Here is a 20512-nt window from a genome sequence, read left to right as displayed (position 1 = left end):
GGAATGAACAGGAAGATGTTTGACACACAGACAAGCAGCAGCAGGATGGAGATACTTGGCTTGATTCTCTTCATGTGGGGTAAGAGATTTATTTATAAGAGTAAATAATGTTTTGGGTTGTTTTTTTTTTTTGCATTAGTCATTAAAATAAACTTTATTTAAAACAATAGAAAGCTGATGTGTTAATTTATGGTGGTGGACAGTAACACATTTTTACTTTGTTACTGTACTTAAGTAAAATATTTTCAAGCATCTGTAATTCATCATATCTAGATTTTCTTTTTTTTTTACTTTAAAATTAACTACATTTCTAAGCATAATATCATACTTTTACTCCACTTCGTTTCATAAAAACTTATAGTTCCTCATTATGTGGAACTTTAAGAAACGACACCCACACAGAGAAGTGGTAGCCATGTCCGATCGGTGAACAAACAGATTTTTTCAATGATCCTGTTGAACATCACACTGAAAGATTCGATAGTGAATTGGACTGATCAGATTGCAGCTGTTCTTGAGTCCACATCTCACTGCTTCAGTGATCTGATCAGAGATTATATGATGAACAGATTTCAGTTTTTTTAGCTTTTATAGGAAATTCTAAAACACTGAAAAACGCTTAACGTGGCTTAATGTACCAAGACAGTATTAAAAGACCAAACTCACTAAACATCATACTAATAAAGTGTACTATCTACAAAAAATCAGATGAGTCCGGAATATGAAAGCAACACATTTAATAACACGTTAAGCCTTTTCCTCCCATATTTCAGACAGGACCACTTTGGCAAGTTACTTGAGTTTAATGAACACAATTTATCTTTGGCAGTATGGTTCCTTATGGGGGTTCTTGCTCCCAAATTAATTGAACATACAAGAGTGAGGGTTGCGAGCCGTTGAGCATACTTGCCGAGCAGTAGTGCCACGTATATATGTCCAGTGTCTAATAGGAGAATGGTAGTGATTGGAGCGATTTGACAGCTGACCGCATCAGCTGTTGACAGACTATGCCTCCGTGGCCTGACTGATATAACACTGCGCTCGATAAAACCATAATAAGAAAATGCTTAACATGGCATAATGTAGTAAAAACACGAATAAAAAATAATTCTTACCAACTTTTGTTGAACACACCCCGTTTAAGGTCACTTGGTTGCCTCCAACCAATCTCAAATCTTTGTTTTTGAGTTGTCCAATAACTACGCAATGCAATCTTTTGAAACCATGTTACTGTCATCTGGGGGTATATAAGACACTGCCAGCATCACAACCCATCAATGGTGCAGTTGCCGTACTAGAGTCGCTTTATGATCCCTGCTGTCATTCAATTGTTAGGTTATCGGAATCAAATTGTCTTCATAAAAAGCCTTTTTAAAGGCTACAACTCATTTTTCATTGGTGTCATACTGATCACCAGTGTATTCTCAATATACACATATTATATTATATTATATTATATTATATTATATTATATTATATTATATTATATTATATTATATTATATTATATTATATTATATTATATTATATTATATTATATTATATTATATTATATTATATTTGGTTGTATTACTTTTATCCAAAGGGTGGTGGTTAATAATAAAAGCATAAATGATTTCTTAAAAATGTCTACTAGATAGAATAAGTTTAACTTTCCCTAGTAGTTGAAACAGGATTTAACCACTGAATTTATCTGTTTGTCAAATTCTAGACCATCATCAAAGATAACACCAAGATTTTTTTACCCAAGGCTTCACAGATAAGGTTTTATTGCCTAGGGTTACTTTAGGGATGGTCCACAGTATCAAAAGCAGCATTCAAGTCTAGGAGCACTAGCACATCATGATCCCCAGAGTCACCAGTTAATAAAATATCATTTAAAACCTTAAGAAGTTCAGTCTCAGTCGAGTGGTGCTTTCTAAAACCTGATTGATAAACTTACAAGATCTTATTTTCATCCAGAAAGCTTTGCAGTTGTTGCAGAACTACTTTTTCTAAGAGCTTTGAAATAAAAGATAAATTTGAAATGGGTCTATAGTTGGCTAAAACAGAAGGATCTCCGTTTGGCCTCTTAAGTAAGGAATAAACTGTGGCATGTTTTAACACATCAGGTACAATACTACTTTCCAAACATAGATTTATCATGGTCACAAAATAGGGACCGTCAGAAACTTGTGTGAAGAAATATGGTGGAATAGCATCAATAGAGGAGCCAGGTGGCTTTAACTGACACACAATTCTAGAAGATATATAAAGGGTTCAAACAGGTTCAACTAAGCAGAACAAACAGTAGAAATAGAAGGCTCAAAAGCAGGCTGAAGTATACCAGGGCCTTGCTGAAACAAACATGCATGTTTGTTAAATAAAACAAAATAATTAGAAGATGAACTTTAAGAAAGACTGAGGCTGAAGTCTCACAAGCGTCTCCTGATGTCTCAACAGTCTTTCTCTTGCTTCTCCAGCGTCTCTTTCAGAGGCCTTCAACATCGACACTGAACATCCACTGAGATTTAACGGCACGCCGGAAGATTTCTTTGGTTACAGCGTTTATCAGACTGAGTTTGGAAACAGGAAGCAGTGAGTCAAACACAAACTGGTTGCTAGGGTGTTCTGTGTGGTTGCTAGGTGTTTTCTGATGGTCTTGAATGTCTGATTGGTTGTGCGGGTGTGTTTCTCAGGATCATTGTTGGAGCTCCATTAGAAGGAAACTCAACAGGGGAGATGTACAGCTGCACAGCAGATCTACAGTCCTGCACACGACTGCAGCGGCCAGGTATCAGCATCACAGCCATCTACCAGTGACTGCTGTGGACTTACACTGCTTCATACTGAGCTGATGACTCTCTCTCTCTCTCTCTCTCTCTCTGCCCCCCCTCTGTGTCTCTCTCTCTGTCTCTCTCTCTCTCTCTCTCTGCCCCCCCTCTGTCTCTCTCTCTGTCTCTCTCTCTCTCTCTCTCTCTGTCTCTCTCTCTCTGCCCCCCCCCCTCTGTTTCTCTCCATGTCTCTCTCTCTCTCTCCCTCTCTCTCTCTGTCTCTCTCTCTCTCTCTCTGTCTCTCTCTCTCTCTCTCTCTCTCTCTCTCTGTCTCTCTCTCTCTCTCTCTCTGCCCCCCCCCCCCTCTGTCTCTCTCTCTGTCTCTCTCTCTCTCTCTCTCTCTCTCTCTCTCTCTCTGTCTCTCTCTCTCTGCCCCCCCTCCTCTCCCAGGTTCGGAGAGCGTCCTCTTCTTCGGCATGTCTGCTGCTGTGTCTTCTGCTGCTCTCACTGTAAGTTCAGATAGTGCTTGTTCTCGGCTAGTATCACTTCATCCATTAGTTGCTTAGGCATTTGGTTTATTTCACATCATAAGATAATTTTCTCAGTACTCACATTATAAATAGTTGTGTTCACACTTTGGAAGTGTTAGCAGCAGAGCAGCGACTGTTTCAGCACTATATTTACAGTTTATTTTTGCAGCAATGCTTACACTCAACTAAAGTGACAGTGCAATGTTCATGGACTACTATAGGAGTATGATTTGACTCAAAAAATTAAATGATTGCACAAACTAAGCATATTTTTGTAGGGATGTGATAGTTCAAACATTTTTCTACTCCACTAACAAACCAAAATGATAATCAAGAGTGTAATACAGTGAAATATTACAGTGTATTATTGTTTAATCAAGGGAAACAACACTATAATTGTAAAAGGAGTGTTCACTTTACTTTTTAACTGTTTTATTTACCACCAGTTTCAAACCAAATAACACCAAATTACACAAGAACCTGTTTTTTGAGCAGAAAACACTTTGTACTGCACAGTAAACAGGGCTTTAAATTAGTGGTATTATTACGGAGAGCGAGATGACATGGAAGCGCTGATTATCCTAGTCACTCATCTCAGAGAAAAATGGCATGCCAAATATATCTGACACACAGACATATCTTGTGCATTTTTCGTGAGTTGTTGCCTATTTCTGTCAGTGTCATTTTTGAGGGTGCCGTGTGTAGTGAACATTAATTTTGCTAGTCTAGTGTGTTTTGATAAGAGTTAGAGAAAGTAAATTATCATATTAACATTAAGGTGCATATGGTCCTCCTTATGTAAGTAAGATTTCACAATTATTGTTTGAATTACTTATCAATGACCCACTGATAAGCCTTTTCAAGTTATGGATGTTATTAATTAAAATTCTCACCCTAGTCCATCAAATGACGTGTCATCATGTGATCTAAGATTATTCATGTTAAACAAAAGGACATTAATCAATGTTTTAACCCACAGACAGCCCTGAACATGAGTAATAACCATAGACTGTATAAAATCATGTAGTGTCCGTGACGTCACCCGTAGACTCCTGAAGTGTGTTTTTGAAGCCTAAAGTGTGCAGAGCGGGCCGTCGCCATCTTGGCAGCGCGTCACCGCGCGACTCTCCCGGATAATCAAAAATGGGCAAAAAGGCGGGAGCTAGTTGCTGAAGCCACACCCACCTAGCACGACGGCTGTGTCAGCAGCGGCAATCCACCTGTCACTCAAGTGGCCATGCCCTTAATTATGCAGAACTTTAAGTCTTAATATAATTTAAACGGATGAGTTATAAAAAAAACCTGGTAATAACCTGCATTCTCATGAGTAACTGTCTGTGTGTAGATGTGCTGAATGCCCTTCCCATTATCTACTGCGAGATCCGCTCAGGTGGAAGTGGTCACTGACTGTCCGCTCCATCCCCCCACTGTAGGTGTCAAATTCAGCAGCTCTCACTGGCACATGGCTCAGACTGAGATCTGAATGGACTAATGGTGCTTCACAAACGAGCTCCGATTGATAGAACATAGATCTTATCATGCAGGGAAAGCATTTTATATATAGAGTGCGAATTTGACAGGAACGCGTCTTTTACTCCAAGTGCACACCAGGACAAAACTCTTCCCACTGTGCAAAGTTACGTCCAGTGGACGTCTTTTTATGTCTTTGCAGACGTTGAAAAGATGTCCACTGAGGAGCCAGAATGAAAGTTTTTATGAGGTCTTTTTTTGACGTCTTCTGTACGTCCAATTTAGACGTTCACAGAACCTCCTTACAAGGTTAAAAACTAGTTCAAAAGTGGTCAGCGGAAATATTTTCAACATCATTTAAGGTCCATTTAGACATAATTTATACTGTTTCTGGACCAAATCAACACTCTCAGGATGCATTAGATTTAGATGTTACTTCAATGTAATTTCCAGACACTATGTTTGTCCTAAAATCAAGAAAAGAAAATAATCTTCATGAAATAATGAAATAACTGATGATTGAGCATGTGGTAAAATCATCTGCAAATCAAAGACATTAAATCTCTGAAGATCTCAGCAGAGGAGGATCAATTTACATCATTTACATCAACATCATTTGAAGTCACCATTGTGGTGGACAGTGTTTGGTTTAGTTGGGATCTTGGTGCTCATACTTCTTGTGTGAGCTTGTCTCTGGCTGTTATAACTGTGTTATAAAACACTCTTATTGTGGCAGAGAGCATTATGATCAAGGGTTATCATCCTGCTTTTAATGTTGATTAAACTATAGCACAATAAGTTATTCATGTTTTGTTGCAACTATGTATTTGTTTTCATGGACAGACACATTGTAGAAAAAAGAATGTACTTATTTTTTAAAAACACATCATGTACTCACACACACATCAAGATTGTGGATATGCATCACATCAATGGTGACAAATAAAACTAAAAAGTCTGGAAAATTAGGATGAGTTTGTGCGATGAAGCCGTTTTGATTGTCACCATTGTTGTGATGCATATGCTAAATCTTGATGTCTGTGCGTGACTACATGACGCTTTTGCTCAAAATATTTCAAATGCATGCATTTTGTCCAACTACAAAATAATAGTGATGGCAAAATCGAGGCCTCGTGAACCAATGAAACCGTTGAACCAAATGTGCCATATTGTTTCGAGGCTTCGAATCAATCCGACACCCTTCTCAACGGTGACACCTAGTGGTCACTTGCAGGTGTTGATCTGAAACAACCTTGACGAGCCATTAAAAAAATCTGTTGTTTTTTTATTATTATAATGTTCTAATATGTGAAGCTTGTAACCTATAGGCTTCTCAATGTGCATAATGTTATTTTGGTCATGAAAAATGAATATTAATAAAAGAAATCAAGCCACAATGTCTCACTTTTTTAGAGATTTTTATTCAAAAATATTAATTTATCTGCTGTGGAAGGACTTAGCCTACTTCTTTTTTTACAGATAATTTCTCCAGCCTTTGAAAAAATCCTCTCACAAGGGACACTTGTTGCTGGCATACAAAGATATTTTTTTGCAAGGACATACAAATGAGGAAAGATTACTGCTCTCTCTTTCCAGTAAGTTAGTGGATCATGAGTTCTGGGCAAATACGCATCGTTGATGTATTTTTTCACTTCCACTGTGGCATCAGCTGTAGCATTGTGTATCATCTTGGTTTGATGGATGCGAGTATCAAAAAGTTCCCATAAACTGTCCTGTGTTTCTACTGGTGTTGATGTTGATGGTGATGATGATGATGATGGGTGTGATGTTGACATTTCTGGGTCTGAATAAAAATGAAAACAGCAATTAGTAACAAATCCTAAACTGACGGCATATATGAAGGATATATTATATTACATGATTCAGATTACATAACATAACACAGACTGAAACTGCTCACCAGGATTTGTGTTTGAACGCATCAGTGAAGCACACTCCAGTGTGATATGCTTTTCAGCTTCCTGGGCTTTGGCAGCATTTCCAAATGCCACATTTTTGAACCTTGGGTCCAGCAGTGTAGCCAGTGCCAAGGCTCTAAAACTCTCATAACCTCCACATCTGGAGTGCAGACCTTCTTGCAGATGTGAGCCTATGAGCCAAAACAGGAGAAACACATATTTATAATAATGACAATAATATGACAGTTATGGCCAATCACATGGGTAGTATGGTCATTGTGGCCTACCTAATTGAACAGTTGATTCCTGCGTTGCATTTCCTTTTTTCTGTGCAAGCTTGTGCTGCAACATCCTGTACAGTGGTATACGCTTTGAAGCAGACACTCTCTTTTCCTCTGACATCTCTGTTGTTGCGAGTTTGAATGGTTGCAGTATTGACAATGATTGTTGAATAATGTCATAATCAATACTTGTCAGGGGAGCAGTATCATTGTTTAAGTTGGAAAGTGCAGCAGCCACTGGTTCACGTTGGTCATACAAGCGCTGTAGCATGTCAAATGTGCTGTTCAATCTCTTGTCAACCTCCTGTATCAGTTTCAGAGTTGGTCTTCCCATCAAGCTCTGCATCTCCACAAGCTTGTCCTTTGCTTTGCAGCTGGATCTGAACAACCCCACTATCTTTCTGGCCTTCTGGCGTATTTCATTGATGACTGGGGTTTGATCTAGTGCCTTTTTCACAATCAAATTTAAAGTATGAGCAAAACATGGGACATGGCGAAGGTGGAGTAGCTGGGCACTTAGGATCATGTTAGATGCATTTTCAGTCACCATGCACTGAACTTTGGAGGTTATTCCCCACTCAGCCATTAGCAAGGCTTTAGCCTCCATGAGATGCTGGGCTGTGTGGGTTTGGTAAAACCTCCTTACACCCAGTACAACAGTTGCCATTTTTGCCTCTGGTGTTATGTAATGGCAAGTCACACCAAGATATCCATCCATATTAATGGAGGACCACATGTCAGCTGTAAGGCTAACAAATTCGGCCTTTTGTAGGTCCTCCATTGTCTTCTCCTTGGCTTTGTTGTACTTTTCGCTGACCATTATTTTAAGCACCTTCCGGGATGGGAGGACATAGCTTGGATCAAGCTTGTTCACAAATGCCCTGAATCCCTCATCGTCCACGATGGTGAAGGGCTGCAGATCCTAAGAGCCTCATCCAATTCCCTCTGACTTTTAAAAGAGAAGACAAAACATACTTTCAGACAAATACATTGGAAAAATACAGCTTCAATTAGTGCACATCTATTAAAAGTATAGCCTACTGGTTCATTATTTGGAAACCTTCCAGTGTTTATAATCAGTGCTTTATATAACTTATAAACTTTATAAACAGTGTCCCAAAAGGTTGTAATTATATTTCAATTATAATTATATCCCAAACAATGCATACCTTGCTTAGATGGCCCAGCAGTGTCAGTAGCAGGCCTAGGTACAGGGGGAATGCCATCCTCTGCACCCTGCAAAATGGCAGGATGAGTGCTCCTCAAATGGCGCATCATGGATGATGTATTGTTGCAGTAGGCTAGCTGCCGATCACAATACACACATCTCACTTTATTTGGGGTTTCTAAATGGAAATGCTCCCACACCACAGATGTACGGCATCTCTTCTGGGGAGCTTCCATTTTATCTATCTATCCAAATCTATCTATCTATATATGAATCGATCTATGTATCTAGATATGTATCTATAATCTATGTATCTATATATGTATCTATCTATAATATATGTATTTATATATGTATCTATAATCTATCTATATATGTATCTATCTATAATATATGTATTTATAAATGTATCTGTAATCTATCTATATATGTATCTATCTATTAATCTAGCTGTCTATATATATTTATATCTATGTATCTATTAATGTGTCACTATATGTATACTCTGTCTGTCTCTAGCCTCTCAGTCAATGTGTTGTGTAAATTTAAATGTAAGTCTAAATTGCCTATAACTAATCAAATCGCACTATGTCACTATATCACCAAAAATCCGCTATCTCAAAGTCAAACTCCTCTCACAAAAACCCACGAGGTCAAAATGCGTTTATTTCACTTTTATACAGATGTGCGATTGTGTGGTCTTTTCCCGACCGTTCCAATCAAACGCTGATTCGGCGGACCACACCTGATGAAACAATTAGTGAAACACTTCGAGGCTTCGTTTGGTCATAGTCACGTGACATGGGTGTTTCGAATCACGCTTCGGATCAGTGTTTCGACACATCTGCGCTTCGGGATCTCGCAAAGCTTCGGAACGACTGTTTCGCTTCAGCCATCCTTACAAAATAAGTATTTTGCTCTTGGTGCCTGTACTGTAGAGTCAAAAGGTTTAGAAGATATATACAAACAAAACAACACTTATTTCATGACCTCAGATACTTGTAATGTGATGACTTTATCATCACCAACAAAAAGCTGATAACACCTGTGCTCTCTTAAATTTGTCTTTCTTTGCTACAACAACAGTGTTTCACAAACACACAGTTATAACAGCCAGAGACAAGCTAACACAAGAAGTATGTAGAACAAGATCCCAACTAAACCAAACACTGATCACCACAATAGTGACTTCAAATGAATCAAATATCAACATTTAAACCTCTGTTAATTATCAATAAGAGCTTCTCTAGATGTCTGACAGAAATAAAGTCAATCTAATGATTCCATGTTTGTGGAGATGTTTGATCTTCCTCTGCTGAGATCTTCAGAGATTTAATGTCTTTGATTTGCAGTTGATTTTACCACATGCTCAATCGTCAGTTATTTCATTATTTCATGAAGATTATTTTATTTTCTTGATTTTAGGACAAACACAGTGTCTGGAAATTACATTGAAATAACATGAGTCTAAATCTAATGCATCCTGAGAGTGTTGATTTGGTCCCGAAACAGTATAAATTATGCCTAAATGAACCTTAAATGATGTTTGAAATATTTCCGCTGACCACTTTTGAACTAGTTTTTAACCTTGTAAGGAGGTTCTTTGAAAGTCTAAATCAGACGTACAGAAGACATCAAAAAAAGACTTCATAAAAACTTTTATTCTATCTGTGGACGTCTTTTCAACGTCTGCAAAGATATAAAAAGACGTCCACTGGACGTAACTTTGCACAGTGGGTTTATATCTCACTGATGGAAGCATGCAGAAATGTAAAATGGTCTTGTTTGAAAGAAGAGATTCTAATCTAAAAGATAATATAGAGAATATATATATTTGTGGCTGTTTGCGATTGACTGAAGCTGTGCAACGAGTATGAATAATAATTTGCACTGAGGTGATAAATTTCACATCGTGATTCTATTGAATATCATTCGATCTGTGATTGTCACACAATAAAATGAGTCTAAATCCTGAGAATGAGAGCTTTCTTGTGATATATGACTTGTTTTGTGAAAAATATTTAAAATACAAATTTTTCTGAAAAATTATTCTCAATTGTTAGGCAGAAATTTGTGTATGGGACAAATATATTTTTAAGCTTCCCAGACAGCACATGTATGTCTGGCCGACGTCGGCCCAATATCGAAAAGTCGGCCTCATTACCGCTGTTTTCCAGCTCATCAACTGTCGGCTCTGAGTCGGTTCACGACCGCAGGCCGATGCTGCGATTTTCTGTTTGCGCGTTCCCAGTTATTAGCAACCCAGAGAGAGAAGAGACTCATCCTGTGACATCTGTGGCTTTCAGGTAACGTTACGATTTCACTTCAGCAAAATAAAAAAAAAATTGTTTTGTTAATTCTTTGACACTTAAAAGGTACTAGTAAGGTATACAGTGTGCTACAGCACAGGTAAAGAGACTGTGGCTCATTAACAACTAACTTAACATTAACTTGTTTAGCTAACAGTCTCTGTAACAATTTTTTAAATTAATGTTGAAGCCTTAATGTATTTCCAGCAGTTTCTCGGAGGGAAAAAAAATGTAAAAGCGGATTATTAAACAGTAGTCCTGACTGCTTTTTTGCCGTGTTTGTCACTCTTTTACAGACTGCCAGAAAGAAAAGAATGTTTTTGTTGCTTTCTGAACTACAAAATTAGTTTTCCATTCATTATTGAGTGATTATTGAATGAGACTGTAAATTATAAATGTAATGTTTTAACTCTAACTCTAGATGTTTGTTTGTGTAAATGCTGTGTGTGCGTTGAGTTCTGCGCGAGTGGGGAGCAGAGTTGCCATGGAAACCGGGCGTCAACACAAAAACCGTTACTGGCAAGCAGTAATCTCCGTCTCTCGCTGCGGTTTACACTGTTTTTAGGTAAGTTTAGTCGCTAAAATCACACAACTATTATATACAAACGTTCCTGACACGTTTCTTACTTGTTATTGACATGTTTCAATTAAATTTATTTTATAGAAATGGTTTAGTGTCCTCGAAAAAAGTCAGTTAGCATCTTAGCAGTTTTCAGGTAACGTTAGGCTAACTCTATAGATTGAGTTCATTTATGAAACTCTGGGCTTTTAATCAAATCTTTATGTGTGTATATGAGAGATTTTGATAGCTCTGTTAATGTTTGTCAGTGTTGTATTGGAAAAGGCTGATTTACTGAATCGATGACTTCACTTGCATGGAGAGTGTAATCGTCTGAAAACAAGTTCAAATGCGTTTTGATCTTTCATGGTGAACAGATATTAATACAAATGGTTCTGTGATTTCAGGAGGACAAAAATAAACTCTACAGAACAGATGTGAAGCTCCAAGATTTCAACATTTCTGAAGGGAAATACTGACTTAGAAATACAGGTGAACTGAAGAAGCTGATGAAATACATTAATTTGTATTTTTCAGAATATATTTCACCAATTTCAAGAAGTCCTTGACATCAAAACCTAAGTCACACTCAATCTAAAACTAAAAATATAGATTCTGTTATCTTAAGATTATATTATTAGTAGTAGAATTTGTATATTATGTATGTTATTATAATTGTTATTAGTGGTGGGCCGTTATCGGCGTTAACGTGCTGCGTTAACATGCTGCATTAACGGGAGACTCTATCGGGCGATAAAAAAAATATTGCCGTTAATCTATTCTCAAAGTTGGGTTGAGAGCTGGGTCTATACTAGGCGAGCTATGATGACTTTCACCTTGATATTTTAGCGCGGATGTATACCTAGCCGAATCTGTAGGGGGCGAGAATGAGTCTTTAAACCTGTGTGTATGCCTACTGTGAAATTACCACATCAAACACGACGTGCTAACATGGATGCAGCTGAAGCCGTCGGGTTTGCTTCAGGGATTTTTCTTTTTTTTTTTAAGAAGCTTCCCAATGGAAACCTCGACAAGACGCATGCCTGTTTCACACATACTCCGTCTGCCGTGCGTATGCAGTCCGTGTGCATTACGTATGTGGTGCAGGAGCAGCACGGACTCATTTACATTTACATTTAATCATTTAGCAGACGCTTTTATCCAAAGCGACTTACAAATGAGAACAATAGAAGCAGTCAGGTCAACAAGAGAACAACAACAGTATACAAGTGGCATGACAAGTCTCAGTTAGTCTAGTATAGAACGCACAGGTAGGGTTTTTTGTTTTAATTAAAAGACAAGAAAAGGAAAAGTGCTAGTGTTAGTTGGTTAAGTGCAGGCGAAAAAGATGAGTCTTTAGCTGTTTCTTGAAAATGAGTAAAGACTCAGCTGTACGAATTGAGATTGGGAGGTCATTCCACCAGCTGGGCACAGTCCAGGAAAAGGTCCGTGAGAGTGATTTTGAACTTCTTTGGGATGGTACCACAAGGAGTCGATCACTTGCAGAGCGCAAACTTCTGGAGGGCACATAAGATTTAACCAATGAGTTTAGGTAAGTTGGTGCCGTGCCAGTGGTCGTCTTGTAGGCTAGCATCAGTACCTTGAATTTGATGCGAGCAGCTACTGGTAGCCAGTGTAACCTGATGAGGAGAGGAGTAACGTGAGCTTTTTTTGGCTCATTGAAGACAACCCTCGCTGCTGCATTATGGATCAATTGCAGAGGCTTGACAGTACATGCAAGAAGGCCCGCCAGGAGAGCATTACAATAGTCCAGTCTGGAGAGAACAAGAGCTTGGACAAGAAGTTTGGTTGCTTGCTCTGACAGGAAGGGTCTAATCTTCCTAATGTTGTATAAGGCAAACCTGCAGGACCGGGTAGTTGTAGCAATGTGGTCTGCGAAGCTTAACTGATGATCCATCACAACTCCTAGGTTTCTAGCTGTCCTCGAAGGAGTAATGGTTGATGAGCCCAGCTGTATAGAGAAGTTGTGATGAAGCAATGGGTTAGCTGGAATCACCAGGAGTTCTGTCTTCGTAAGGTTAAGCTGAAAGTGATGGTCATTCATCCAGCTAGAGATGTCACTCAGACAGGCTGAAATGCGAGCAGCTACCGTCGGGTCATCTGGTTGGAATGAGAGGTAGAGTTGGGTGTCATCAGCGTAGCAGTGATAAGAAAAGCCATGCTTCTGAATGACAGATCCTAATGATGTCATGTAGATTAAGAAGAGAAGTGGTCCAAGTACTGGGCCTTGAGGAACCCCAGTAGCAAGGTGGTGTGACTTTGAAACATCACCCCTCCAAGACACACTGAAGGATCTGTCTGAGAGGTAGGACTTAACCCACAGGAGTGCTGTTCCAGAGATGCCCATCTTTCTGAGGGTGGACAGGAGAATCTGGTGATTAACAGTGTCAAAAGCAGCAGAAAGGTCCAGTAAGATGAGTACCGAGGATTTTGAAGCTGCTCTTGCTAGTCGCAGGGCTTCAGTAACCGAGAGCAGAGCAGTCTCAGTTGAGTGGCCACTTTTGAAGCCAGATTGGTTGCTGTCCAGGAGGTTGTTCTGTACAAGGAACATAGAAAACTGGTTGAACACAGCTCGCTCAAGTGTCTTTGCAATGAATGGAAGAGGGGATACCGGTTTGTAGTTTTCAAGAAGCGCTCATACTCACGTTTGCAGTCCGCTACTCGGTACGTGAACGATCGCTGCACTGCTGCAGACGCAACGCTCCTGGAACACACTGACGGACCGCAACCGCGTGAACACTGGAATCCGTTAACATGCGTGCGTAAAAAAATATGAAACGCATACACACTGCAGATGGAGTATGTGTGAAACAGGCGTTAGGTTGTTTTCACCTTGTGCAATGTGGAATTAGTTTACAGCCTTCTCAAGCACTTTGTGATGCATTTTGGAAACAGGAGATGAGCCCCTGCTCTAATGCACCACCTGGTTTGAGAAAACCGTTCTAAAAGATTTACTTTTAGTCATTACTCTAGATTAATTCCAAGATTACAGTGAGATTAATATAGATTTTTATATATTATTTTGTCTTTTATGCATTTCACCTCTGCTCTAGCTTAATAAACCTAGAACTGCAGAGTAAATATTGTTGTCTCTGTGTCAGATTGCTTGGTTTGTTCCTAGACTCTTCAATGATGATGGCAGAGTTGGAGTTGAACCTTCAGGGCCTTCAGTAAACAACTGTAAATACAACACTCATCAGATAATGAAGCACTCATTCCATGTTCCTTTTCTCGGATTTAAAAGTAATCATGGCCAACAAAATAACTTGTGCTTAGTGTTATCTGTTAGCCACTCATAGCACTCGTGGTTGCAATCTTTGAAATGGCGCATAAAAACTTTGCTGGCCTTTGTTAGCGAATTCAGTTTAGATTTAGTTCTTCCTTTCTCAGTTTTTCTCTATTGTCTGCAAAAGAGCACTTTGAAAAAGGCATTTTTGCATTGTCAACAAGATCTGGTGTAGGCTGTCATTTTCTTTTCATTGAATTACACTTTTATACCTTGGAAATCCCTGACTAATAGGGGTACGACTCGACTGATTTCTGCTAGTCGATTTCTTATTTAAAAAATACTTGAGTTACTCGACTACTCGTGGTTCATGCTACTGTAAATGAAAATACATGAAATAGTTCTTATCAATAAACACTTATTAATACATAGCCTACTGCAACAATTAAACATGTAAATTGACAAAACTTTATCATTATGACATTACATATTTACATTTTTATGTAACAGCCAGTATTTGTATCTGTAACAATCACAAAATTATTCGTATCTGCATTCGGATAAAACCAGGTGGAATGTCGTACAGTTACTTGATAAGACCGTTATGACTATCTTTTTTTTTTCTCCATAGTTTTCACTGAACAAGTATGCCATGTTAAACTAAAATAATTATTAATTTCAAAAAAGATATTTATCATGCAAGCAGAAGGATGTAATGACAAACGTTTAGTGATCATCAACAAGACTGAATGAATTCAGTGCGCACATTTTAATGAACTCTTTAAGCAAGTCTTTTTTTTTTACTTTACTAAACAAATGTGCGGAAAATGTGTTTATTTCTCCGAAAAAATAAAAAAAATAAACATTTGAAATATATCAGTTTGTGTGTAATGAATGAATATAATACACAAGTTTTACTTTTTGAATGGAATCAGTGAAATAAATCAACTTTTGATGATATTCTAATTATATGACCAGCACCTGTATATACCTGTAATACACCGTATTTTTCGGACTATAAGTCGCACCTGAGTATAAGTCACATCAGTCCAAAAATACGTCATGAGGAGGAAAAAAACATATATAAGTCGCACTGGACTATAAGTCGCATTTATTCAAGTAGGGCTTTAGAACCAAGAACCAAGAGAAAACAATACCGTCTACAGCCGCGAGAGGGCGCTCTATGTCTTCAGGGTAGACTACAGCAGCACCGAGCAGAATAGAGTGCCCTCTCGCGGCTGCAGACGGTAATGTTTTCTCTTGGTTCATTTCTCTTAGTTCATGTTAATTTTGATAAATAAGTTGCACCTGACTATAATCCCTTTCACACATACAGACTTTTCCGGAAAATTACCAGTAAATTGCCGTAAAGAGATCATGTGTGAACAGGATCTTTTCAAAAATACCGGTAAATTCGTTCTGGCAATTTACCGGTATGAGAAGTTGTAACATTACCAGTAAATTGCCGGAATTATGCTGTGTGTGAAGGAAAATTACTGGTATGAGCACGTACGAGTTCAGAGCGCTGTGACGTAAGACGTCTACTCCGGGCCAATCATAACAATGTGACTCATTCACGCACTGTTTAAGAAAATAAAATAAATGTCATCCAACTGAGGCGACAGTGAAATTAAAGCGCTTCTCCTTATCCGGGCGGATGAAGAAATATGTCATCATTTGAGAGAAACTGTTAGTGATGCAGTAACGTATGATAATATAACTGTTATCTATCTCCGAGAGCAATGCATTCAAAGGACAAAGTCAGGTCATCAGTAAACTGAAAAGATTGGGTCTTAATATCTAAAAAATAAACTACCATCACAAACGAAGTAGTAGTGGAAGTATTTCTTGTTCCTATTATGACTTTAGTCAATCTATTTGGGCGTCCGGCTAATCCTGTAGCTCTAGACCAGTGGATCTCAACCCGCGGCACGTCATGAAATCACACGCGACCCACCATGCCAAACACAATTAAAAAAAAATAATAATAACTTTAAGTTTTACACCTTATTTTAGTTTTTACATAGGGAAAAACACACAGGGTACAAACGAGAAGTCGGAGCAGTGAAGAAGAGAAGAGTGCTGGACATTCGGCATTAACTTTCGGTTTGCCCCACAACTCACTTGAGGATGTTCATCCCGTCTTTTTTCCCAATTCTCCCAAAACAGCTTATACTACTGTTTCAGCTATCAAAATAGTTCAGTTTTGTATGTTTGGAGCAGTTTTTGATCGTTAAACAGGCCTATAAGTTATTTTTTAAAGCGGCCAGCACAGAGAGAGAGTTTACATAGCCTATGTTTAATCAGTTTAGCCTTCTCAAATCATCACAAATTGTCTAAAATAAAATCTAAAGATATAAAACAGTTCAAGCATGTAAAGATGTTTTAACGTTAAACCCAGATACATGTGCGCTATATTGAATATTTTGTGTGGAAAGTGCAAGATAAAGCACGCTTTTTTGGGACATATAGGTGCCAGCGCGATCATGATATAAAATAAAGAAATATAAAATAAAGAAAACAAATATGCTTTCTGCCGTCTCGTCTTGAACAGGAGAGCTTACAAAAATAACTCAACTCAACTCAACTCAACTTTTATTTATAAAGCACTTTCAAAACCATTAGAATGGACCAAAGTGCTGTCCATAAGTATGATCACTAACTCTACAATATATACCAACATTAAGTTACATTAAAAACAAGACACAAGAAAATGGAACAGAAAATCACTCACAGTTCTCAATCCTAATCAAACGCCAAAGGCTTGATTAAATAAATAAGTCTTCAATTCCTTTATAAAAATATCCATGCCTGATGAGATTTTTAGGGATAGTGGCAACTCATTCCAAAGGGCAGGAGCCGCCACAGAAAAAGCGCGGTCTCCACTACGCCTCAAGCGAGACCGTGGGACGGTTAGGAGCATATTCCGAGAGGAGCGAAGGTGACGTTGAGACTGATAAGGAATTAACATGTCTTTTATGTACTCAGGAGCTTGATCATGTAGCGCTTTAAAAACAAACATCAACACCTTATATTGTATTCTGTATTTAACAGGTAGCCAGTGAAGGGATATCAATAAAGGTGTTATGTGATCCCGTTTTCTGGTATTTGTTAAAAATCTCACTGCAGCATTCTGGACACACTGAAGACGAGTAACCAGTGATTCACTTATGCCCAGATAAAGAGCATTACAATAATCCAGCCGGGTTGAAACAAAGGCATGCACAACAATCTCCAAGTACTTGTACGAAAGAATTGGTTTCAATTTAGACAATTTTCTTAAATGAAAGAAAGATGATTTCACAACGCTATTAACTTGACGATCAAAGCGCAGTTCCGAATCGAAAAATACTCCAAGGTTCTTTACCTAACTTTGCATACAGTTGGACAGTAGTCTATTATTTCCAGCCGGAGCATTCCCAAACTCCTTGTTCCCAAACATAATAAACTCAGTCTTATCCTCATTTAATTGTAAAAAATTATTAGCTAGCCATCCCTTTACCTCAGTCAAGCACTTATAAAGATTAGTAAAAGATGCACAACCATCACACTCCAAAGGAAGGTACAATTGTAAATCATCAGCATACAAGTGATAGTTAATATTATGCAGCTTAAAAATAGACCCCAGGGGTAACATATACAGAGAAAACAGAGTCGGACCAAGGATTGATCCCTGAGGAACCCCCCAAGAAATAGCAGCAGATGCAGAGACATAATTTCCAATTTTAACAGAGCATGTCCTGTCATGCAAATAAGAGGAAAGCCACTTAAGGGCTACACCATTGATCCCTACATAATCTCTAAGGCGGTCTATTAAAACTGCGTGATCTAAAGTATCAAAGGCTGCACTTAAATTTAGCATCATCAAGGCAACACTTTTCCCGGAGTCAATACTTAACAAAATATCGTTTGTAACCTTCAATAGTGCTGATTCTGTGCTATGTTTGGTCCTAAATCCAGACTGAAAAATATCAATTATGTTATTTACAATCAAGAAATCTGTAAGTTGATTATGGACAACTTTCTCTAAAATCTTATTCATAAAAGGCAATTTCGAAATAGGTCTGAAATTTTTTAACTCATGTGAATCCAAGTTATGTTTTTTTAATACCGGCTCAATAACAGCATGCTTAAACCCTGAAGGTACAGTTCCATGATATAAACTACTATTGATAATCAGAAGTATATTAGGACCAATAGTGTCTACAACCTCTTTAAACAATCGCGACGGGAGAACGTCATAAAGTGAGGTAGTCGGCTTTAAATGCATTCTTATCTTTTCCAACTCAACTAATGTAATAGATGCAAATTTACTTAAACAACGAGAAGGATTAATTATATCGACTACAACATTGCCTACAGGCACAATATTCGACCGAATAAGAACAACCTTATCAATAAAATAATTAAAAAAACTATCACACAGATCCTTAGACGGGGATGGAAAATAGTTGATAGACGGCCTCAATAATTTATCTATAGTTGAAAATAGTACCTTCGGATTATTTGCATTATGTGATATAATTCGTGAAAAATATGAAGATCTAGCGGCTCTAACAGCGTCTTGATAGTTTGATAAAGATTCTCTAAGAATATCATAAGATATCTGCAATTTATCTTTCAGCCACTTACGCTCTGCAAGCCGACAAACCCGCCTCAAATTACGCGGTACATCATTTAACCATGGTCGTTTTTTAACTTTTTGACATCTCATTTTAAAAGGCGCAACATTATCCAAAATTTCAGAGCAAACATGATTAAAAGAGTCCACCAATTCATCAGTTCCTACAACTGACAGTATGGTAGGCTCAATATGAGGGGCTAATTCAGTAAAAGCAGTTGAGAACACACTAGATGTAGAAGTAGTGATAACCCTGGACAAAAATGATGGAGGCTGATGACAGTCATTTGTTGTAGAGGTAAAATTAAACCTAATAGGCATATGATCCGAGATGGCCATTTCTTGAACACAAATATTTTCTATCGTTATCCCCAAAGAAAAGACCAAGTCAAGTGTGTGGCCATGATCGTGTGTAGGTCCGGAAACACATTGATATAAGTTAAAAGAATCAACTAAATTCAAGAATTCCTTGGTCATTGGTTTACCAGGACAACAAACATGAATGTTAAAATCACCCATAATCAAAATCCTGTCAGCAGATGGAACAACCACAGATAAAATCTCACAAAATTCATCAAGAAAATTCTTATTATAACCAGGAGGCCTATATATCAAGGCACAAATCACTGGCGAGGGCAAGTCAATCTTCATTAATTGAACTTCAAAACTCTTTGAACTTTCAACAGACAGTAACTTGCACTTCATCATGTTATTAAAAATAACAGCCAAGCCTCCACCTCGACGATTACTTCTCGAAGTACTTAAATAGCTACATCCCCTTGGTAAAAGCTCAACAAGAGGACTCATATCAGCGTCATTTAGCCAAGTTTCAGTGATAAAAAGAAAGTCCAGACCATACTTTACATAATAGTCATTCAAGATGAATGTTTTGTTGACAACTGAGCGTGCGTTTATCAAAGCCATGAGCACTGTGGTCGACTCAACGGGCCGATTAGGGAAAGAAACAGCACTTAGCTTCATTGCCCCAGCTCGTCTCACGGAGCGCAAATTTGAGTGCACCACGCCTCCGCGTCTGGTCTCTCTCTGTGTAGTAGTCCAACGCAATGATGTTGATGTGGGAGGCAGAACATGTAACAAATAGCTCCACTATTCAATATCCTCAATTTCTTAAGTTTCACCAAGACTCCAGCCCGTATGCCTCGTCTCCTGCGGCGTCTCCTCTTTCAGCACGCGCATCCAGTTACCTGACAGACTTTAAACGGCAGCTGGAACATGCACGGCTGTTCAGCAAACAATTTCAAGTTCAAATCACGGCTGCACATATTCAAGGCCGTAGAATTAAAACCGAAACTCAGCGAATACATGCCTCACAGACATGATACATATATCTATAGAAAGCTTTAAATTAGGCTACTACTACAAAATAATAAAAACAAACAAACAAACAAAAATCTCAATACAATTATAATCCGTATAGAAGGCGCGTCTAATGAGGAGATGACGAAACAGGCAACTTCATCCTTGGGACACAGACTCAGAAAACACTAGTTTATTAGTAAATAATTCAAATATATTTTTACCATTTCCCTCTGTCACATTCATTGTAATTTTTCCGGTGCTTTGGGACATCTTTTGAACTCAATTTGAACGCAGAACTGTTTATCTGCGCTGATAGACTATTGTATATGAATTTGG

At 38.2% G+C, this 20512-nt stretch overlaps 1 protein-coding gene across 1 annotated transcript in view; it reads left to right on the top strand.

Annotated features, from left to right (window-relative positions):
* The window catches only part of LOC132144233 (integrin alpha-L-like), a 65987-nt gene continuing 45475 nt past the window's right edge, over positions 1 to 20512 (top strand). The window contains exons 1-4 of the mRNA XM_059555017.1: positions 1 to 79; positions 2462 to 2576; positions 2678 to 2772; positions 3203 to 3261. Of these exons, the coding sequence (XP_059411000.1) occupies positions 4 to 79; positions 2462 to 2576; positions 2678 to 2772; positions 3203 to 3261 (345 nt within the window). The 5' untranslated portion in view covers positions 1 to 3. The remainder of the gene's footprint in view (positions 80 to 2461; positions 2577 to 2677; positions 2773 to 3202; positions 3262 to 20512) is intronic.

This window comes from Carassius carassius, chromosome 7 (assembly GCF_963082965.1).
Source record: "Carassius carassius chromosome 7, fCarCar2.1, whole genome shotgun sequence".
NCBI lineage: Eukaryota > Metazoa > Chordata > Actinopteri > Cypriniformes > Cyprinidae > Carassius > Carassius carassius.
Note: the sequence above shows the minus strand (reverse complement) of the source record. Positions and strands in the feature narration are given on the sequence as shown.